We start from the raw sequence: 22,431 nt of genomic DNA, 5'->3' as shown, positions 1-22,431 counted from the left end.
ACAAAGCAGAGGGCTCCCAGCCTGAGCAATTGTGAATTAGGGGAACAATCTTGGTCTGTTCCAGAAATCCATGATCACTGCTGTGCTTCATGGACCAGCTCACTCTGGATGCTGGACACCTGTAACCATGCACAGCCTGTTCAGCTGAACAGCTTGAAAGCATCATGTGCACAAAGAGATCTGTATTTTGGTCTCATGCCAGACTGGCAGCTCAATCCAGCCCACAGTGGCAGGAGATTTCTTTGCTGATGCTCAGTTCTTTCCCATAGAGGATTCTTAGATGGAGGATGTCCACTGCCCCAGCAGGGACAGAAGAGAAGAGAAGAGAAAAGACAAGACAAGACAAGACAATTTCAGTTGGAGCGGCTCTAAAGCAATCATCTAGTCCAGCTGCTCAGTAACTTCAGGGCTGACCAAATGTTAAAGCATGCAGTTAATTCTGCACAGTTTTGGTGTCCACAGTGGAAAGTAACTGTTCTCACACTCATGGTCCTCAGACTCAGTGGAGTGGGCAGCCCAAGATATTTCAGTACTATTAAGGAATGAGGCAAAAAAGCATTGAATGCCTCCACTTCTTCATCATCCCTGTTAGTCAAGAGACCACGTTCAAGATGTAGCAGTCTCATATTTTCTGTAGACCTCCTCTTGCTATTAATGTACTTTAAAAAGCTTTTCCTGAGTAACACAAGGCTGCCAGTTTCAACTCTAATTGAGCTTTGACCTTTTGCATCTTCTCCCTATATGAATGCCATATATGCCTATATGGACCCCAGTTCTGTCATCTTGCTGCAAAGCCTGTCCTTGCTTGCAGAGATCACAGAATTGCTTTTTCTTCTTGAGCTCCACAAGTTGTTTCATGTTCATCTAAGCTGAGCTTCTGCCCTGTTGGCTTGACACAGTGGAACTGCCTGGTAATAGACTGGAACCCTTCCGAAGTGTGAAAACATGGTCATTGTCTTTGGGTGGATGACAGAGAAAACCCACAAGTTCCTTCAAACGACTTTGTCTGAATCAAAACAACTTGTGATTGTGCCATTGAGTTTGGCCTCACCTATGCTTTTCCCAACTTCAGAGGCTTCTTGATGACAGTGGAAATTTGTCTTGATACAACTGAAAGTTGTCAGAGCATTTGTCTTCTCCATTTTGTCCTTTCTCCTGCTCTGTGAACTGTGCTTGAGCCTTGTCTTACCTGTTCCTCTTCTGAAGGACTGGCACCCCAGGTGTAATAACAGATTGCTTGAATGCAGGCATGTGGCATGGAATACTGGGAGACCCTCGTGCTGTGTTGTGCTGCAGTTCCAGAGTGTAACATTGCAAACCAGGATCCCCTTGTCTGTGAAAGTCAAATAAAGAGAACAGCTGAAAGCCTTGTGTGGAGACAGTGGTCTGTGTAGAGATGTTGTTTCTGGGAAAGCTCTGTGAACATTCTCAACAGGGTGGGAGTTTTTTCCTCCTGTTGTCCCTTGGCTGAGGTAATGGTGAGCAGGTCCATTCCTTCAGGTTGGAGATGAGGCCTATAGTGCATTGAGGACAATTGTGGGGAGCAGGGAATTGCTGGCAGGCCTCTGTAGGTCTTCTGAACGCTGAACTTCTGGCTGTGAAAGGTTCCAGTTTTATTCAGCTCAGGGGAAAGTTGCCCCAACAGGAGCAGGGACGCTAGGTGGAAAGGCCTTTGCAAAGCAGTGAGGTAAGGGGAGTGACCTTTCCAAGCCTCCCAATAGTTTCCCTTCCACAGGACAACCTTAAGGCTGTTATAAAAGTGTTTGGAATATTCTCCCACCAAGTAATGAGGTTCAGACTGGACTCCTGTGCTTTCTAACCTCCTTCTTAGAGGGGAGTGTATGTGTGACTGGATCCAGTCTTATCCCCTCATTGTAAAGGAGAGTATAGAATCCAAGTTGTGGCACAGAGTCAATTTCTTTCAGCTTCACTTTTTCCCCTTCTACAAAGGACCTCCTGAATGTTTCCCTGTGCCTTTAAGACCTCACAATCTCTTTCACAAGCTGTTCACCTGCCTGTCCATGTAACATGCATGGACTTCTTGTACAACCAGCTTGTTTAGTAGCTGTTCTTCATCTCCAATGACTAGAGTAACATCTTTTGAGTTTTCTTTACTCATGAAGCTTCATCATCCTCCTGTCTTATCTGGGAGGCACCTGGGTCTTGTCTGTCTTCTGCTGACTTCAGATGGAACAGTTTCTCTCTCTCTTTGAGGGTCTTTTCCTTGAATAAGAGGTTTGGTCCAGTTTTTAGTGCTGTTGTGCAAGACTTCCAGTACTTCTCCATTTTGACTAAGTTCAGGTCAAGGTTTGTAAACTGAGGTCTCAACTCCCCACTCTGACAGCTAGGCACAGTCACTCATGCTGAGTTAAGCAAACCAAATTTCTTTTCAACCTAATTTTAAGCCATTCATCTACTATTCTACTGTTTCATCCCAAACAGTCCTCCTTTTATTTAATCAGCATGTCTGATACCCTTGTAGATGGAGTCCCCTCATTGTCTCAACATGCCTGCTCCTTGTTAACATTCTCATATGTAATATTATCCATTATGAGTGACAGACACAACATCATCCAGCACAGCAAGACTGTCACAGGATTGAGCATTAAGGATTCCCATGGCTGCTGCTGACCATCCAAACAGATTGTCCTACCAACAGAGTTTTTTTGCCTTTCTATAATCTGTCCAAAGCATGATGTATTTCTTAGGCATTATAATTCACAATATTCAGGGCCTTAGTCCACAATTTCACATATATACTTCAGTAGTTGATGCAGGTCACTATCTTGTAGCAGCTTTCTTGCAGATTCATTCCAATGGAGGTAGGCAATGAATGCTCCATCAGGGTGTAAATGGAACATTGTGACTGGGAGAAAGTAGCAGGAGCTTGATAATTTTAAAACACTGATGTACCAGTACTGTTTCAGGGACTTCACTGGCATGAAAATAACAAATATTCCTTCAGTGTCAAGACAAATGTTCTGGGCTCTGCTCATGTTACTTTTCCATAAAAATGTGCTCTTGTGGCCAGGAAGGCAAATGGTATCCTGGGTTGTATTAGCAGTGTGGTCCGTAAGTCGAGAGGTCTACTCTGCCCTGGTGAGGCCACATCTGGAATATTGTGTCCTGTTCTGGGTCCCTCAGTTCAAGAAGGACCTCAGGGAACTGCTTGAAAGAGTCCAACACAGAGCCACAAAAATGATTAGGGGAGTGGAACATCTTCCTTATGAGGAGAGAATGAGGGAGCTGGGGCTCTTCAGCTTGGAGAAGAGGAGACTTAAGGGTTACCTCATTCATGTTTATAAATATGTGAAGGGTTAGTGCCAAGAGGGTGGAGCCAGGCTCTCCTCAGCAATGTCCAATGACAGGACAAGGGGCAATGGTGGAAGTTGAGGCAGAGGAAGTTCCATGGACACAGGAGGTAGAATTATTTCACTGTGAGGGAGACAGAACACTGGAACAGGCTGCCCAGAGGGGTTGTGGAGTCTCCCTCTCTGGAGATATTCAAGACCCACCTGGAGGAGTTCCTGTGTGATCTGGTAGAGGTGACCCAGCTTTGGCAAGGGGCTTGGATTAAATGATCTCTCGAGGTCCATTCCAGTTTCTAACATTCTGTGATTCCGTGAAATCATGCTTCAGAATTCAATCATGTGTCAATTGTTTGCCACTTATCTCCTCCTCAAAGGGCTCACACTCCATGTTCTGTTGGATACAGTGGAGTTTTCTCATGATTGAAGTTGAACGCTATGATGGAATCTGTAGTAGAGGTACAGATGCTTTGGATATTGCTAGTAAAAAGTCACAGCTCTTTAGCTGAAGGAATTGTGAGTAAAAATAACTAAATACCACCACAGTTGAATACCCCTTCTGATTTTAGATGCATTAATCCTGAATTACTTTTCAGATCTTGGTGGTTAAAATGCCCTCCTCTACTTCTGCTGCCTCTGCAAATGGCATCCAGATTTACACTTGCATACAGCTATGAGTTAGCATGATCTTGTTTTGCACTATTCCAAGTGCATCTGTAATCAGCTGGTAAATTTTCCACATCTGAGCCATCACACCCATTATGAGACATTCATTAGACCCTACAGTTAATAGGATCTTCAATGTTGTTTCATTTCATCCATCTGGTTCAGTTTCTTTGTAAGCATCACAGCATCTCTACCATTAAGTATTGCAAGTCCTGTTCCTAACCTTGAGAGAATACCAGTTTTCACTTTGTTTAACCATGCTCAGGTTTTCCAAACTGGCCAGCCTGTGGGAGACATACCTGTGAATGGGGCACAGATTGGCTTCATGGAGGCAACATGTACCTGCATGAACAACTCGCTCACTTTAAAGACCATTTAAACAGCACTTGTTGATGACTCACGTTTTCAATAGCATACAGTCCAGATTCTGATATTTGTGGAGTTAGCTTCTCTATTTTCAAGGGAGCTGCAGTTGGTATCATAGTAGTTGAAGAGACAGTTGTCATTCCCAGTGTAGTTGAGGAGATATTTGTTGTCACTCACATCACAATTTTACAAGGTACGTTGGTAACCACTCTCTTAAGTCATGACTGTGGGAAACTTCTGCTTATAATATCTAAAGTCTACTGTTACATAGCAGTAATTTGCGTCAAAATATTGTGGTTTTCTTTCCACTAGTTTGTTCCATGGGAAGTAAATCCTGCATAGCCTTTTGGGCAACACGTAAAACAACATGTGAAAAAATAGAATTAGGGTGATGTATGCTAGAAACAGCATGGCCATTCTCATATGGTAGCGACCTCGAGCGATGGGGAAGACTTTGCTATTGGGATTTTTCCCGGGCATCAGACTTTTGGCTCCTCTTTGGCAAGGAGAAAGCACCTGAAGAGACAAAGCCCAAGGCAGCAGTGCCGGCGTGAAGCAGAGGAACCATTCCCGCTGAAGACGCTAGGTGGCGGTGTTGACCACGGACACGCAGCTTCCGCTCCCCGCCCCGGCTCTGCAGCACCGGCAGACAAAACCAGCCGAGAGAGCTGCTCGGGAACGGCAGAGGGAAACGCAGCCGAGCTGCTCGGGGGCTTGCAGAAGCCCTTCTCCGCCGTCCCTGGCAAACACTGCTCGAGCTGGGACGCTGCTTGCAAATACCGGCAAGCAGGGAGGACTCTGTCCGGCTTTTGTGGAGAGCAATGGCGTGGAACAGGAGACGGAGCGGAGGCAGCCTCAGGCAAGTGATCTTGTTCGTTCTGTGCGTTTGCGTGTGGCAGAGCAGGGCCGAAAGCCTCCGCTATTCTGTGGCGGAGGAAATGCAGAGGGAATCCTTTGTGGGCAATATTGCCCAGGACCTGGGGCTGGATCCGGGCGAGCTGGCAGCTCGCAAGGCGCGCGTTGTGTCCGAGGGGAACCAGCAGCTTTTCCGCCTCAACCCGAGCACCGGAGTGCTGACGGCCACGGAGTCTCTGGACCGAGAGGAGCTCTGTCCTCAGAGCGAGACCTGCACGATCTTCTTTAAGGTGTTCTTTGACAATCCATTGCAGCTGATCCGAGGTGAGGTGGAGGTTCTTGATGTGAATGATAACTCCCCCGTGTTCCCAGAGAAGGAGATGGTTTTAGAGATTCTTGAAACGGCATCTCCAGGGTCCCGTTTTCCTCTAGAAAGCGCCCGGGACAAGGACGTGGGCAGCAACGGTTTGAAGAACTACACTCTGGGGTCGAATTCGCATTTTTCACTTGCTCAGGGAACGAAGAAAGATGGAGCAAAATATGCTGAGCTCGTCGTTGAACTGCAGCTGGACCGAGAAGAGCAGCGACAGATTAAATTACTCCTGACCGCCACCGACGGAGGCTCGCCACCCAAATCAGGCACGGCTCAGGTCCGGATCGTGGTGCTGGATGCCAATGACAACACCCCGAAGTTCAGTCGGGAGGTCTACGAGTCACGCCTGGCCGAGAACAGCCCGCCGGGTCAGCTGGTGGTCAGAGTGGCAGCCACAGATCCCGACGAGGGGTCCAACGGAAAAGTGCACTATGCCTTCACACAGATACCAGAGCAGTCCCGGCAGCTCTTTGATATAAATCCTGACACCGGGGAGATTCGGGTTGCAGGACAATTGGACTTTGAGGAAACAAAAATCCACGAACTGATGGTGAGAGCCACTGATGGCGGAGGGCTGTATACTCATTGCAAAGTCCACGTGGATATCGTGGACGTGAATGACAACACCCCGGAAATACAGCTGACCTCACACACTGCCTCCATTCCCGAGGACGCTCCACCACGCACTATCGTAGCCCTCTTCAGCGTGCAGGACAGAGACGCCGGCGACAACGGCAGGACAGAGTGCACCATCGAAGGGGATATGCCCTTCACTCTCACCCCCACTTTTGATAATTACTACGAGTTGAGAACCAACGCGGCGCTCGACAGGGAGACGACGGCAGAGTACAACATCAGCATCCGAGCGACGGACTGGGGCCCGCGGCGCCTGAGCTCTCGGCAAAGCCTGTGGGTGCAGGTGTGGGACGTGAACGACAACGCGCCCGCCTTCAGCCAGGAGCTTTACAGCATGTGGGTGACGGAGAACAACAGCCCCATGGTGCACATCGGCAGCGTGCAGGCCAGCGACGCGGACGCGGGCAGCAACGCCCGCGTGCAGTACGCGCTGGAGCGGGAGGAGGGCCAGGAGCAGCCCGCGCTGTCGGTCAGCTCGGAGAGCGGCGACGTGTACGTGGTGCGGTCGCTGGACTACGAGCGGCTGCGCGCCTTGGAGGTGTGGGTGCGCGCGGCCGACGGCGGCTCGCCGGCGCTGAGCGCGCGGGCGCTGCTGCGCGTGCTGGTGCGCGACGAGAACGACAACGCGCCGGTGGTGCTGCACCCGGGCGCCGAGAGCAGCGCGGGCGCGGGCGAGCTGGTGCCGCGCTGGGCGCCGGCAGGCTACCTGGTGGCCAAGGTGGTGGCGGTGGACGCGGACGCGGGGCAGAACGCGTGGCTGTCGTACGAGCTGGCCAAGGCCACGGAGCCGGGGCTCTTCCGCCTGGGGCTGCACAGCGGCGAGGTGCGCACGGCGCGGGCCGTGGCCGAGCGCGACGCGCCCCGACACAGGCTCGTCGTGCTCGTGCGAGACCGCGGACAGCCGCCGCGCTCGGCCAGCGCCACCCTCGCCATCGCCCTGCTCCACGACTTCTCCGACGCCCACCTGCGCCTCAGCCACGAGGCGCCGCCCGCCGAGCCCGACGACACGCTCACTCTCTACCTCATCGCCTGCCTGGCCTGCGTATCCGCGCTCTGCCTGGCCACCGGCCTGGCCGCCCTGCTGATGAAACTGCGGCAAAACAGGCGCAAAGACGACGGGCCCTTGCCCACCCTCCCAACGGCTGTGGCCGAGAGCGATGCAGGCTCCCTACCCCGCAGCCTGATGTACGACGTGTGCTTGGCCACCGGCAGCCTGAGCAGCGACTTTCACTTCGTTGGTCCACTCTTGCCCTGCTTCCCTGCCGGGATGACCCCTGGTGTGGCCCTACAGCGGAGCTCCATGCTCTCACAAGAGGCGTCCAACCTCGTGGAAGGAGGCGACAGTGCTGCACAGGTAAGGGAATGGAGCACTCTGAGGAGCGGGGGAGGTGGGAGGAGGCACCCCTGGGTGGGTGTTCAGGCCTCGGAGTCAGGGGTATTGGTGTTTCAGAGCTGATTGTTAAGAGTCCTCAGTCCCTGAGTAGGTTAAAGAACGCCACTTGAGAGATCTTCCCAGGAGTATTGGGGGCTTCTCAGCAGTCACCCAAGCACAGAATGACTGCACCTTTGTTCATCGGGGTGTTGTGTGAACCACATATTGGGTCTTTTCTATATAGTGTGTATAGCTTATAGGGAACCAGAGCAGGAACAACAGCAGTCCCAGAGACAGTTCCTCCTTGAAAGGCAGCCCCAGCAACAAGTGCTGCTTTTCAGCCTTAATCGGGTTAGTACTGTAAAGGGATGTCACAGCATTGATGACACCTTCTGCACTGCTGATTGGAGCTCGTGCTTGGCACTGCCAAGTGCTGCTCACCTGGTGCTCACAGCACTGAACTAAATCTGTCTGATAAGCTGCTGGAGGAGATGGAGGTGGGCAGACAGTATAGGTCAAAATAAACGTGGTTCTCAGGGATTTACAAAGCACCCTCCCCAAGTCAGTTCCTGACCCAGCTGGATGAACCTTTTCTCTCAACGCTAATGTGAACTTTAAGTGAGTCATATCTGAGAAATACTCTGTTGGGAGAGCACGTGTGAGGCAGAAAGTGACCGTTTAAACAGCTTCTTCTCATGGATTTAGTGGGTTCCAGGGATTCAATCAGCACTTTGCAAGACTCCATAATCTGAACATGTATGTAGGCACAGAAACACCATTTTATAGTCAACTCACAACCCATTTTTACATGCCTTTAACAGCATTTACTATTTGGCAGAAACAGATTTTTGTGTGCTTGCCATTGTAAATTACTCCCTCAGATCATGAAAGCTTTGCAGAAGTGAAGGGTGTTTTCTGGCTTTAGATTTTTCCTGATCAGGTCAGAGGCACAGCCCCTGGTCCAACCTGCTCTTTGGCCCTGCGTGAATAAGGCTGCTGTCACACCGTAGTGTCAGACATGCCCTCTGAGCTCCTTGTTGATGCCTGCTTACCTTACGTTGTCAACCACAACCTCTCCTCTCTCTCCTTTGCAGGTTCCCCTCCCCAAAGACACAAGTCCCAGACCTGCAGAAGAAGCTTGGGCTGCAAACAGGAGGGTGGAGCTAAATGTCAGTCCTGATCAAAACCCTTGGCTCACCCAGCAGTAACTGAGGAGAAAGCCAAACTTCTCCATCCACACTGCCTAATGTCTTCACAAAGAAAAGAGAACAAAGAAACCAAACACCCACCAAGAAAAGCAGCAGAAAGGTGCAAGTCTTCTTTTGAGAGAGAACAAAACTCCCTCTCCTTTTGAGCAGTACTTTATTATTGTAGGTGTTGAGTAATTATGACATGGATGGAGAAGGAAGACTGTTCTTCATGCTGATTACACTGAGACTTGATGCATATTTGTGAGCTTTGAGCAATGTATGTTTTTCAAGTGGTAAAGTTGAAATCTACATTTCAAGATTTCTTTTTTTTTTTTTCCTAAGATGGTAGGGATTTAAAAGTATTGCTGTTGTTCTGTATCACTGTAGGTTTTACAATGATTTTCTGGGCATTGTAGAGTACAGAGCATCAAGAAGCTTTCTGTTTTCCTTTTATTAACTGGTAATGATCTGTATAGTCCTCTGATATTTGCTGTGGCTCACATTTTCTGAAAGTGAAATACCTAATGATACAAAACAATAAAACCTACTTGGAACTCCCTCAGCTGAGTGTGCTGTGTGGAAGGTCTCTTGTCATGATTATCACCGATGAAATCAACACCCTGACAGCAGGATTTCAGGAAGAAGTCCAAGCCTTTGGAGTGGAATTTTATGTCGGTGATATCAGAGCAACCTGAAAATCTGCCTTTGTCAGGGGATTGTGCTTGGAGATTCTCAAAGCCAAGCTGGGGTCCTGGAGATGCTGTCAGCAACTCCTTTATGCCAGCTCCCAGCCTGAGAGAGGTTGTGAATTCAGTGAAATCACCTGAGAATTTCTATAGGGAACTACATGAAGGTTGCTGCCATGGTTTATGGACCAGCTCACTCTGGATGCTGGACACATGGCTGAGGACACGTCCCTAGACAGCCTGGGGACACTGTCTTTGGAAGAAAGCCTTTTACTCTCACTAGGATAGAGTCAGCACAGTCAGAGCCTTAGGAGAGGAAGGCTTCCAGGCTGCAACACGTGGCATTGGTTCCTCCACAAGAAATTTGTATTTGGAAATTATATCACTGGTTACATTCAAATTTTAAGTCAGAAGAAAGGTTTTCTCCACAAAACAAACAAACAAACAAAAAAACAACCAAACAAATTAAAGCATAGACTCACTCTCTAAGACAATAGTATATATCAGCTCTAGTTCAGTCATTTCTGAAATGCCTCAAGAATGGAGTTAGTTCTGGGGACTCCAGCTAATTTCTTGTCTCACTTGCTCTCAGACAAGACCCTGGACCTCTTGTCTTGTGCTGTGATGCAATGACAAGGTCTGAGAGGCAAATTACAGAGTCACTGAACTGCACACAGCCCTCATTGTGGCTCAGGAAAGTAAGGATATTGGGATTACTGTGCCACAATGTGATGCAAGTGTGTGGCTCACTCTTCTCTAAGTTACGGATGTCTCTGAGAGGTGTGGGCTCTGTGTGTTTTGCCTTTTGCTCACTCTCTCTGTCCATGCAGCTGTTCTGTTTCTGCATGTGCTGCATTAAGCTCTGAACCTCTTCTGGTGCAGCATTGAACCATTGCATCCTATCAGTGGAGATGAGGAAGAGGAGACAGCACCTGTTCTGGGTGCATTCCAGTGCTTTCACATCCTTTTTGAAATGGTGAGGCCTGGAACTGTACACAGTATTCAGAAAGAAGCCACAACAACTGTAAATAGTGCAGGACAATCATCTCTTTTGACTGGGTGGTTATGCTGTGTTTGATCAACACCAGAATGTGGCTTACCCTCTTGGCTGCCAGGGCACATGGCTGACAAGCCTTGGGCATGCTGCCAACCAACAGCCCCAGACCCCTTTCTGCAGGGCTACTCTCCAGCCTTTCTTCTCCACATTTAGACTTGTGCTCAGCATTATTCCATTCCAGGTTCAGAATCCAGCACTGGAACTTGTTGCATTCCATGCCAGCAATGATTCCCCAATGCTCCAGTCTATCTAGAGTGCTGTGCAAGGCCTCTAGTCCCACAAGTGCACAAAGAGCACCTTGCAGTTTGGTATCATCAGCAAAGATGCTAATGGTGCATTCAGCTCTTGCATCCAGATCACTCCTGATGCAGGAACCTTGAGGAACACCAGTCATGACTGGCTGCCAACCAGATACAACTGTCCCCCATTCACTACAACTCTTTGAGTCCTGACCTTCAGCCCATTTGTCAGCAGGCACACCATGAACATGCTCACCTTAATCTTGAATGTGTTCAGAAGGATGCTGCAGGGGGACAATAGCAAAAGCCTGATGAAGATCCAGAAAACCTATACCTACCACCTTCCCTTCATCCATCAGGCAGGAAACCTAATTATAGAAAGATATGAAATTAGTTAACCAGGACCTTCCCTGGATGAATCCATGTTGATCACACATAATAATTGCATTGCTCTTGAAATGTCTTTCAGTAGTATCCAGGATGACCTTCTCTATAATGTTCCCACAAACCAAGGCCAGTCTAACAGAACTGTGAGTTCCTGGGTCTTCCCTCACGACCTTTCGGTAAATTGGAAGAACATTGGCTAGATTCCAGGCAGCAGGGATCTCCACAGAGTCCCAAGACTGTTAGGAGATAGAGGGATGTCTTGCTGTAACACCTACTAAGACTTTCAGTTCACTGAGATTAATTCTATCAGGTCCCATAGATTTGTGAAAACTCAGCTGGTACAACTGGTCTTGTACAGTTTCAGTGTCCACAAATGACAAGTCACTGTTTTTAAACTCGTGGTCCTCTGACTCAGCAGAGTGGGCAGCCCAAGGTCTATCAGTATTATTAAAGAGGGAGGTAAAAAGCATTGAATGCCTCAACTTCTTCATCCATGATAGCAAGGTGACCATCATCATCAAATACAAACTTTTCTCTAGATATCTTCTTGCTATTAGCCAACTTCAGTTAAACTTTCCTTTTGCCTAACATAACACCAGCCTCTAAGTCTGAGTTTTGTCTTTTCACATGTTCTCCCTGAATATATGAATATCAGTGGGTAAATTGCCCATCTTTAGGCCGACGTGCAAAACAAAAAGTGAGAAAATCGAATCAGGGTGATGTGTTCAAGAAACAGCATTGCCATTCCCGTGTGGTGATGAGCTCGGGTGATGGGGAGGACTTGACGTTGGGGATTTCGCCTGGGCACTAGACTTTTGTCTCCACTTTGGAAAGGAGAAAGCCGCTGGAAACAGCAAATTCCAAGTCAGCAGCGCCGGCATGAGGCAGAGGAACCATTCCCGCTGACGACGCTAGGTGGCGGTGTTGACCACGGACACGCAGCTTCCTCTCCCCGCCCCGGCTCTGCAAAAACAGCCGAGAGAGCTGCTCGGGAACTGCAGAGGCGAACGCAGCCGAGCTGCTCGGAGTTTGCAGAAGCCTTTCCTTGCCGTCCCTGGCAAACACTGCTCGGGCTGGGACACTGCTTGCAAACGCCGGCGAGCCGAGAGGACGTGGTCTGTGTTTTGTGGAGAGGAATGCCGTGGAACGGGAGACGGAGCAGAGGCAGCCTCAGGCAAGTGATCTTGTTCCTTCTGTGCGTTTGCGTGTGGCAGAGCGGGGCCGAAAGCCTCCGCTATTCTGTGGCGGAGGAAATGGAGAGGGAGTCCTTTGTGGGCAATATTGCCCAGGACCTGGGGCTGGATCCGAGCCAGCTGGCAGCTCGCAAGGCGCGCGTTGTGTCCGAGGGGAACCAGCAGCTTTTCCGCCTCAACCCGAGCACCGGAGTGCTGACGGCCACGGAATCTCTAGACCGGGAAGAGCTCTGTCCTCAAAGCGAGACCTGCACGCTCTTTTTTAAGGTGTTCTTTGACAACCCCTTGCAGTTGATCAGAGGGCAGGTGGAGATTCTTGACGTCAACGACAACTCCCCCGTGTTCCCTAAGAAGGAAATCGTTTTAAAGACTCTTGAAACGACACCTCCCGGGTCTCGTTTCCCTCTGGAAAGTGCCCGGGACAAAGACGTGGGCAGTAACGGTTTGCAGAACTACAGCCTCGAGTCCAATTCGCATTTCTCCCTTGTTGTAAGAGGAAGGAAAGATGGAACAAAGTATGCAGAGCTCGTCCTAGAGCGGCAGCTGGACCGCGAAGAACAAGGAGAGATTAATATACTCCTGACTGCCACAGACGGGGGCTCGCCACCGAAGTCAGGCACGGCTCAGATCCGGATCGTGGTGCTGGATACCAATGACAACATTCCAGTCTTTGATCGGGAAGTTTATGAGGTGCGCCAGGCCGAGAACAGCCCCCCGGGACAGCTGGTGGTCAGAGTCGCGGCCACAGATCCCGACGAAGATTCCTACGGAAAACTGCAGTACGTCTTCACCGAAGCATCAGAGGGCTCTCAGCAGCTCTTCGATCTCAACCCTGACACGGGTGAGATTCTGGTAGCAGGCAACCTGGACTTCGAGGAAAGAAAATTCCACGAACTGATGGTGAGAGCCGCAGATGGTGGGGGTCTGTCTGCGCATTGCAAAGTGCTGGTGGAGGTCGTGGACGTGAACGACAACGCCCCGGAGATACAGCTGACCTCACACACTGCCGCCGTTCCCGAGGACGCTCCACCACGCACTATCGTAGCCCTCTTCAGCGTGCGGGACCGGGACGCTGGTGACAACGGCAGGACAGAGTGCACCATCGAAGGGGATTTGCCCTTCACACTCACCCCCACTGTCGATAATTTCTACGAGCTGAGAACCAACGCGGCGCTCGACAGGGAGACAACGTCCGAGTATAACATCAGCATCCGAGCGACGGACTGGGGCCCGCGGCGCCTGAGCTCTCGGCAAAGCCTGTGGGTGCAGGTGACGGATGTGAACGACAACGCGCCCGCCTTCAGCCAGGAGCTTTACAGCATGTGGGTGACAGAGAACAACAGCCCCATGGTGCGCATCGGCAGCGTGCATGCCAGCGACGCGGACGCGGGCAGCAACGCCCGCGTGCAGTACGCGCTGGAGCGGGAGGAGGGCCAGGAGCAGCCCGCGCTGTCGGTCAGCTCGGAGAGCGGCGACGTGTACGTGGTGCGGTCGCTGGACTACGAGCGGCTGCGCGCCTTGGAGGTGTGGGTGCGCGCGGCCGACGGCGGCTCGCCGGCGCTGAGCGCGCGGGCGCTGCTGCGCGTGCTGGTGCGCGACGAGAACGACAACGCGCCGGTGGTGCTGCACCCGGGCGCCGAGAGCAGCGCGGGCGCGGGCGAGCTGGTGCCGCGCTGGGCACCGGCAGGCTACCTGGTGGCCAAGGTGGTGGCGGTGGACGCGGACGCGGGGCAGAACGCGTGGCTGTCGTACGAGCTGGCCAAGGCCACGGAGCCGGGGCTCTTCCGCCTGGGGCTGCACAGCGGCGAGGTGCGCACGGCGCGGGCCGTGGCCGAGCGCGACGCGCCCCGACACAGGCTCGTCGTGCTCGTGCGAGACCGCGGACAGCCGCCGCGCTCGGCCAGCGCCACCCTCGCCATCGCCCTGCTCCACGACTTCTCCGACGCCCACCTGCGCCTCAGCCACGAGGCGCCGCCCGCCGAGCCCGACGACACGCTCACTCTCTACCTCATCGCCTGCCTGGCCTGCGTATCCGCGCTCTGCCTGGCCACCGGCCTGGCCGCCCTGCTGATGAAGCTGCGACGGGACAGGCAGAGAAATGCCGAGTCCTTGCCCACCTTCCCGACGGCTGTGGCCGAGAGCGACGCAGGCTCCCTACCCCGCAGCCTGATGTACGACGTGTGCTTGGCCACCGGCAGCCTGAGCAGCGACTTTCACTTCCTCGGTCCGCTCTTGCCATGCTTTCCTGCGGTAATTCCCCCCGGCGCTTCTCCACAGCGGAGCTCCATGCTCTCACAAGAGGCGTCCAGCGTCGTGGAAGGAGGAGACTGTGCTGCACAGGTAAGGGACTGGAGTCGGTCGAGGCAAGGGCGAGTGGGAGTGGGCAGTGCAGGTGTGGGTATTGGGATCTGGGAGTCTGGGATGCAGGGTTTTTTGGAGCTGGCATTTAAAGAGCCACTGTGTCCAGGGGCGGTTGGAGACAGCCACTGCATAGGGTTTCCCAGCAGATCTCCCAGCAGTATCGGGGACATCTCAGTTGCTAAGCACTCACTTAGATGTCCTCTGCATCATTATTTATGCCCTGAGATCAAGTCCTATGCAGTGCTGTCATTGTGTAAGGCTGGTAGTGGGTTCCTTAGACATACTGTGTAAAACTTTCTGGATTCAGAACAGGCTTCATGGCTTTTGTTTTCCAGGGATCTATGTAGCACTTCACAAGACTCCAGAAGATGAATGTATGTGAAGGCCCAGAAACACCATTTTAGAGCCACCCCACAAACTATCCTTGTATTTCCTTAGCATTTTGCTAATTATCTATTTTTGGGCTCTTGTTATCTCAAAGTACTCCCTCCAAATCATTAGATTTTTGCACCAGCATCCTTGTGATGTCCACAATAGAAGATGATTTCTGGCTTTAAATTTTCCCTGTTCATGTCACAGACCCATAACCTGCTACAAAACGTTGTTTGGCTCTGGGTAGAGAAGTGTGGTGACACACACGCAGTGGGGGCAGACTTGCCCTTTGTGCTTCCTGCAGATGCCTCTTACCTTCCACAGCCAAATCACAACTTCACCTCTGTGTTCTTTGCAGGCTTCACTCTCTGAAGATCTGAGATCCAGACCGGCTGAAACAGCTTGTGCTGCAAATAGGGACGTGGAGCTAAATGGCAGTTCTGGTCAAAATCCTTGGCTCACCCATCAGTAAGTGAGGAGAAAGTCCTCACCGGCTAACGTCCTCCCAGGGAAAGAAAACAAAGAGACAAAACAAAACAAAACAAAACACCAGCAGCAGAGAGCTGTAAATCTTCTTTGAGCGAGAGCAAAACCTCCTCTTCCTCTTGAGCAGTACTGTGTTCATGTAGATATTTTGCAATTGTGACATGGATGGAAGAGGACTTTGTTGCATGCTGGTTACACTGAGACTTGATGCATGGCTGTAAGAGTACTACTGTTTCCTAACCTAAATTTCCCCTGCATCACCTTTTCCGTGCATTTTGTCTTAAGCAGTGTTTAGTAGTGAAATAGTGAAGTTGTATTTACTTTTCTTCAGTCTGGTCAAGATCAGGCGAAGAGATCTTCAGCAGAATTCAGTGGTGCTTGCAAAGGAATTGCTTGATAACAGGGAGAAGCTGATTACATTAGAAACAGCTTACATTAGCACACTTCTGCTTGAGGAGGAGTTTACACGTTCTCCTGACTCTAAAGTGTGTGCGTTGAGTAGTGTGTGCTTGTTTTTCATATTGTAAAGCTGAAGTGAACATTCAAGACTTCTTTTTTTTTTTTCTATGATCATAGGCAATTAAAATCATTGTTGTTTCTCAGTAACTAGGCTTTTAGAAATATTTACGGTGCTGTAGAGTACAGAGCATCGAGCAACTTTCTGTTTTCCTTTCATTAACTGGCAATGATTTATAAAGTCCTGTGATATTTGCTGTCACTCACATTTTCTGAAAGTCAAATACCTAATGATACAAAACAATAAAAACTATTTGGAAATCCCTCGGCTGAGTGTGCTGTGTGGAAGGTCTCTTGTCGTGATTATCACTGAGGAGGTCACCACGCCAAGAGCAGGATTTCAGGAAGAAGTCTTTGCCTTTGGTATGGATTTTATGGAGGGGAAACCCGAGTGACCTGAAAATAAGTCTTTCTCAGAGGAATTTGTGGTCAGCCCCACTTGTGGTCTGACCACAATTTGAAGCATAGTTTTAAAGGCATTGCCCAAATGTCTCCTAAATGCTGGCCAGCTTGGGGCATTGAACACCTCTCTAGGGAGCCTGTTCCAGTGTTTAGCGAACCGAATGCTTCCTAATTTCAAGGCTGAACCACCTCTGGTGCAGCTATGAGCCCTTCTCTTGCCTTGCATCCCATTGCTGGAGATGAGGAAGAAGAGACATCCAATGGATGCATTCTAGTATCTTCACATCCTTCTTAAATTGTGGTGTAGTCAAGGTCAGGCTGCATCAACAGGAACACAGCAGGATAATCATCTCTTGACTGCCTGCTCACACTGTGTTTGATGCACCCCAGGATGTGATTTGCCCTCTTGGCTGCCAGGGCAGACTGCTGATATGTCGTGGGCCTGCTGTCAAACAGCATCCCCACATCCCTTTCTGCAGCTACTTCTTTCCCCATTTTATGCCATTGATGATTCTTCAATACTCCCAATTATTGAGATCCCTTTGCAAGGCCTTTTTGCCTTTAAGGGAGTCAACAGCACCTCATACTTTGATATCATCAGCAAAGCTGATAATGGTGCATTCAACTCCTCCATGCAGATTATTGATATATGCATGGAACAGAACTGGCCATAGAAAGAACTGTGAGGAACACCACCAGTGACTGCTAGGCAAGAAGATGCAGCTCCATTTGCTACAACCCTTGAAGATCTCTACTTCAGACAATATATCATTGACCACTCCCTGAACCTGCTCTTCTCACCGCTGGACATCATGTCCAGAAGGATGCTGTGAGGGGCAGTATTAAAAGCCTTATGAAAATCCAGGAAAGTGATATTTGCCACCTTCTCACCTTCTTCTTCGTGCAGTGGGGGGGTGGATATCAAATTAGTTGCACAGGAGTTTCCCTCTCAGTAGCTCCCAGGGTGATCTTCTCCATTACAATTCCAGGTCAGACAAAAAGGATCATTCGTTCCTGGGTCTTTTCTCAGGTACTTCTTGAAAACTGGAAGAACATTATCTGGTTTCTAATCCATAAGGATCTTCCCAGACTTTCAATGTCTTTGGTACATGAGGAAAAGGTCCCATCTTAATGTCCACTAGCAGTTTCAGTATACTGGGGAGAATCCTGTCACCACATCCTAAACACCCCATCAACTTGTGAACATTCAGCAATGCAGCTGGTCCTGTACAATTTCAGTGTTCACAAAAGGAAATTCACTGTTCCCACATTCATGGTCCTATGACTCAGTGCAGTGGGCAGCCCAAGTGCCTGATCACAGACTGGAACTGTACAGAGTTGTGAAAACGTGGTCATTGTCTCTGGGTGAAACAGTTTTTCCTTATATTTAGGTATAACCTCCTATCCTCCAGCTTACACTCATTGCTCCTTGTTCTACCTTTGGACGTCACTGAGAAGAACCTAGCTCCATCCTCCTGACACTTGCCCTTCACATCTTTATAAACATTAATGAGATCTCCTCTTATCCAAGCTAAAGAGCCCCAGCTCCCTCAGCCTTTCCTCATAAAGATGTTCCACTCCCTTAATCATCTTTGTGGCTCTGCACTGGACTCTTTCAAGCAGTTCCCTGAGGTCCTTCTTGAACTGAAGGGCCCAGAACTGGACACTACATTCCAGATGCAGCCTCACCAGGCATTTTTGCCTTTTCTTCTTCTGTTCTGTGAACTGTATTTCAATCTTGTGTTACTTGTTTCTCTTCAAAGAACTGTCAGCTGGACTGTTTGAATGCAGACATGTGACATGGAATGTTGGAAAACTCTCATGCTGTGTTGTGCTGCATGTCCCAAGTGTAACCTTGGAAACTGGATCCCCTTTGTGTGTGAAAGTGAAATAAAGAGACACCTGAAGGCCTTGTGTGGAGACAGTGGTCTTTGTAGGGATGTCTTTTCTGGGAAAGGTGTGAACATTCTCAGCAGGGTGGGATTTTCTTTGTTCTCCTTTTGTCCCCTGGCTGAAGTAAGGGTGAGCAGGACCATTCCTTCAGGTTGGAGATGAGGCTTATAGTGTAGAATCAGGACAATTGTGCAGAGAAGGGCAGGACTCTGTGAGTCTTCTCAGCACTGAGATTCTGCCCCCCCCCTAACACGGGCCTTGAGTTTTAAAAGTTCTCTCCACTTCCTGGTTTTTAAGAGTTAGATGGTTTTGGGTGCTTCTCCAGTGCGTTTTATCTGCACTTCCCAGAGGTCCATGCTGGCCCTGCAGAAATAATCTTGATCCAAACCGATTCTTATTGTCGGTGATAGGTGCCTGATACTGGACTTTTGCTCCTCATTCACAGACCCTGGTTCTCACTAGGAGGTTCACCAGTTCTTTCTCCCCCTCCACCTCCTCTAAAAACCTCACAATAAGCGTTACTATTTTGCTAGAACCTCTCTAAACATCTCGTAATCAGTTTGCTCTTTCTAATCAGATATTTCCGATCATCCAAGATTAATTCTTTGCCCCTTATCCCTTACAAAATTACTGTATGAATTTCTTGGCGTTTCCACTTGAATGGTTGCTTTAATGGCCCATCCATCGGTGTCCTTAGATTCCTAGTTATTGCTATTGTCCAAGTTAGCTCCTTCCCTTAAGCGTTTGTGTATCTGATGCTCTAATTAAGGACCTTCTCCAGTTACCCTTTGCATGAAATAATTGACCAGTTCAGGTGTGACATCTGAAAACAGGAGCGTGAAAGGATTTCTAGGACCGGGTGATAACATCAGAAGAGAAAGGTCTGTGTGCCTCCAGACCATACAACAGGTTACAGAGTGTCGATGTTTGTGTGCAGCTAGGGACATGATTCACAAATGCACTCAACTGTGGCTCAGCTTATCCTGAGTGTCAAGGTCAGTAGACGGCAGGGAAAGTCACTCCTCTCAAATCAGGACAAAAACCCGTTTGAATTGTGCGTCTTTAGGCATATCAGAAAAAATGTAATTAGGGAAATGCATCATAGGAACGGCATTGCTATTCCGGTGTGATGATAAGCAAGGGTGATGGCAAAGACTTGGTTTCGGGATTTTTCCCTGGCACCAGTCTTTTCCCTCCGCTTTGGTGCAGAGAGAACAGTGGGAAGCAACAAAGCAGCAGCACCGACCAGAAGCAGAAGAACCATTCCCGCTGACGACGCTAGGTGGCGGTGTTGACCACGGACACGCAGCTTCCTCTCCCCGCCCCGGCTCTGCAGCACCGGCAGACAAAACCAGTCGAGAGAGCTGCTCGGGAACGGTAGAGGCGAATGCAGCCGAGCTGCTCGGGGGCTTGCAGAAGCCCTTCTCCACCATTCCTGACAAACACGGCTCCGACTGGAACGCTGCTTGCAAATGCCGGCAAGCGGGAAAGAGGCTGTCTGTGTTTTGTGGAGAGCAATGTCGTGGAACGGGAGACGGAGCAGAGGCAACGTCAGGCAAGTGATCTTGTTCCTTCTGTGCGTTTGCGTGTGGCAGAGCGGGGCCGAAAGCCTCCGCTATTCTGTGGCGGAGGAGATGGAGAGGGACTCCTTTGTGGGCAATATTGCCCAGGACCTGGGGCTGGATCCGAGCCAGCTGGCAGCTCGCAAGGCGCGCGTTGTGTCCGAGGGGAACCAGCAGCTTTTCCGCCTCAACCCGAGCACCGGAGTGCTGACGGCCACGGAGACTCTGGACCGAGAGGAGATCTGTCCTCAAAGCGAGACCTGTACGCTCTGTTTTACGCTTTTCTTGGACAATCCTTTGCAGCTGATCCGAGGGGAGGTGGAGGTTCTTGATGTGAATGACAATTCCCCCACGTTCCCAGAGAAGGAGATGGTTTTAGAGATTCTTGAAACCACATCTACAGGTTTCCATTTTCCTCTGGAAAGAGCGCAGGACACTGATATGGGTAGCAACAGTTTGCAGAATTACAGTCTCGGGTCTAATTCGCATTTCTCCCTTGCTATGAAAACAATGAATGATGGAGAAAAATATGCCGAGCTCGTACTGGATCGGCAGCTGGACCGAGAACAGCAACCGGTCCTGAATTTAGTGCTGACAGCCATTGACGGAGGCTCTCCATCCAAGTCAGGCACTACTCAGATCCGGGTCGTGGTGCTGGATGCCAATGACAACACCCCGAGGTTCAGTCGGGAGGTCTACGAGGTGCGTCTGGCTGAAAACAGCCCTCCGGGGCAGCTGGTGGTCAGAGTCGAGGCCACAGATCCCGACGAGGGGTCCTACGGGAAAGTGCAGTACGGCTTCACACAGATATCAAAAGGATCTCGGCAGCTCTTTGAGCTGAACGCTGACACGGGGGAGATTCGGGTGGCGGGCAACCTGGACTTTGAGGAAATGAAAAAACACGAGATGATGGTGAGGGCTGCAGATGGTGGGGGTCTCTTTGTGCATTGCAAAGTGCTGGTGGAGGTCGTGGACGTGAATGACAATGCCCCAGAGATACAGCTGACCTCACACACTGCTTCCATTCCCGAGGACGCCCCACCACACACCCTGGTGGCCCTCTTCAGCGTGCGGGACCGGGACGCCGGCGACAACGGCAGGACAGAGTGCACCATCGAACGGGACTTGCCCTTCACTCTCACCCCCACCTTCGGCAATTTCTACGAGCTGAGAACCAACGCGGCGCTCGACAGGGAGACAACGTCCGAGTACAACATCAGCATCCGAGCGACGGACTGGGGCCCGCGGCGCCTGAGCTCTCGGCAAAGCCTGTGGGTGCAGGTGTGGGACGTGAACGACAACGCGCCCGCCTTCAGCCAGGAGCTTTACAGCATGTGGGTGACGGAGAACAACAGCCCCATGGTGCGCATCGGCAGCGTGCAGGCCAGCGACGCGGACGCGGGCAGCAACGCCCGCGTGCAGTACGCGCTGGAGCGGGAGGAGGGCCAGGAGCAGCCCGCGCTGTCGGTCAGCTCGGAGAGCGGCGACGTGTACGTGGTGCGGTCGCTGGACTACGAGCGGCTGCGCGCCTTGGAGGTGTGGGTGCGCGCGGCCGACGGCGGCTCGCCGGCGCTGAGCGCGCGGGCGCTGCTGCGCGTGCTGGTGCGCGACGAGAACGACAACGCGCCGGTGGTGCTGCACCCGGGCGCCGAGAGCAGCGCGGGCGCGGGCGAGCTGGTGCCGCGCTGGGCACCGGCAGGCTACCTGGTGGCCAAGGTGGTGGCGGTGGACGCGGACGCGGGGCAGAACGCGTGGCTGTCGTACGAGCTGGCCAAGGCCACGGAGCCGGGGCTCTTCCGCCTGGGGCTGCACAGCGGCGAGGTGCGCACGGCGCGGGCCGTGGCCGAGCGCGACGCGCCCCGACACAGGCTCGTCGTGCTCGTGCGAGACCGCGGACAGCCGCCGCGCTCGGCCAGCGCCACCCTCGCCATCGCCCTGCTCCACGACTTCTCCGACGCCCACCTGCGCCTCAGCCACGAGGCGCCGCCCGCCGAGCCCGACGACACGCTCACTCTCTACCTCATCGCCTGCCTGGCCTGCGTGTCCGCGCTCTGCCTGGCCACCGGCCTGGCCGCCCTGCTGATGAAGCTGCGGCGGGACAGGCAGAGAAATGCCGAGCCCTTGCCCACCTTCCCGACAGCTGTGGCCGAGAGCGACGCAGGCTCCCTACCCCGCAGCCTGATGTACGACGTCTGTTTGACCGCAGGCACCCTGAGTAGCGACTTTCACTTCCTCGGTCCCCTCTTGCCCTGCTTCCCTGCCAGGATTCCCCCCGGCGCTGCCCCACAGCGGAGCTCGGTGTGCTCACAAGAGGCGTCCAACCTCGTGGAAGGAAGCTACTGTGCTGCACAGGTGAGGAACCGGAGCGGGCCGTGGCGCGACAGAGAAGGGAGGAGCCATCGCGGGGTTAGGGATTGAGGCGTGGGAGTCAGGGATGTCGGGTTTGTGTATAGCTGATTTTCAACGGGACTTCGGAAAGGGAGGAAATTATACAGAGTGCCTGGAGAGGGC

The 22,431-nt window shown here is 51.4% G+C and overlaps 3 protein-coding genes across 3 annotated transcripts; all 3 read left to right on the top strand.

Annotated features, from left to right (window-relative positions):
• The first annotated feature begins 5,200 nt into the window (after positions 1–5,200).
• LOC128972869 (protocadherin beta-15-like) lies at positions 5,201–8,481 on the top strand. Its single transcript, XM_054388995.1, has 2 exons — positions 5,201–7,558; positions 8,458–8,481. Exons 1-2 carry the CDS (start codon positions 5,279–5,281, stop codon positions 8,479–8,481), a joined length of 2,304 nt encoding a protein of 767 aa, XP_054244970.1. The 5' UTR covers positions 5,201–5,278.
• Positions 8,482–9,359: 878 nt separating this feature from the next.
• Positions 9,360–19,631, top strand: LOC128972867 (protocadherin beta-15-like). Its single transcript, XM_054388994.1, has 4 exons — positions 9,360–9,441; positions 11,970–14,668; positions 15,420–15,529; positions 19,568–19,631. The coding sequence occupies exons 1-4, from the start codon at positions 9,360–9,362 to the stop codon at positions 19,629–19,631; spliced, it is 2,955 nt and encodes a 984-aa protein (XP_054244969.1).
• Positions 19,632–19,869: 238 nt separating this feature from the next.
• LOC128972866 (protocadherin beta-15-like) lies at positions 19,870–22,338 on the top strand. The gene has a single exon (XM_054388993.1). It carries the CDS (start codon positions 19,876–19,878, stop codon positions 22,336–22,338), a length of 2,463 nt encoding a protein of 820 aa, XP_054244968.1. The 5' UTR covers positions 19,870–19,875.
• The last annotated feature ends 93 nt before the right edge of the window (positions 22,339–22,431 follow it).

The sequence above is a fragment of the Indicator indicator genome, chromosome 18 (assembly GCF_027791375.1).
Source record: "Indicator indicator isolate 239-I01 chromosome 18, UM_Iind_1.1, whole genome shotgun sequence".
In the NCBI taxonomy this organism is placed as follows: Eukaryota; Metazoa; Chordata; class Aves; order Piciformes; family Indicatoridae; genus Indicator; species Indicator indicator.
The sequence above is the reverse complement of the archived record's forward strand: the minus strand, read 5'-3'. Positions and strand labels throughout refer to the sequence as shown.

Excerpts from the sequence above, each read along its gene's own strand:
- LOC128972869 (XM_054388995.1), top strand. The coding sequence starts at position 5,279 with ATGCAGAGGGAATCCTTTGTGGGCAATATTGCCCAGGACCTGGGGCTG. Across the intron at positions 7,559-8,457 it reads GAGGCGACAGTGCTGCACAG|ATCATGAAAGCTTTGCAGAA; the intron begins GTAAGGGAATGG and ends TTACTCCCTCAG.
- LOC128972867 (XM_054388994.1), top strand. The coding sequence starts at position 9,360 with ATGATTATCACCGATGAAATCAACACCCTGACAGCAGGATTTCAGGAA. Across the intron at positions 9,442-11,969 it reads TGGAGTGGAATTTTATGTCG|GAGAAAGCCGCTGGAAACAG; the intron begins GTGATATCAGAG and ends CACTTTGGAAAG. Across the intron at positions 15,530-19,567 it reads AATCCTTGGCTCACCCATCA|AGAGAACAGTGGGAAGCAAC; the intron begins GTAAGTGAGGAG and ends GCTTTGGTGCAG.
- LOC128972866 (XM_054388993.1), top strand. The coding sequence starts at position 19,876 with ATGTCGTGGAACGGGAGACGGAGCAGAGGCAACGTCAGGCAAGTGATC.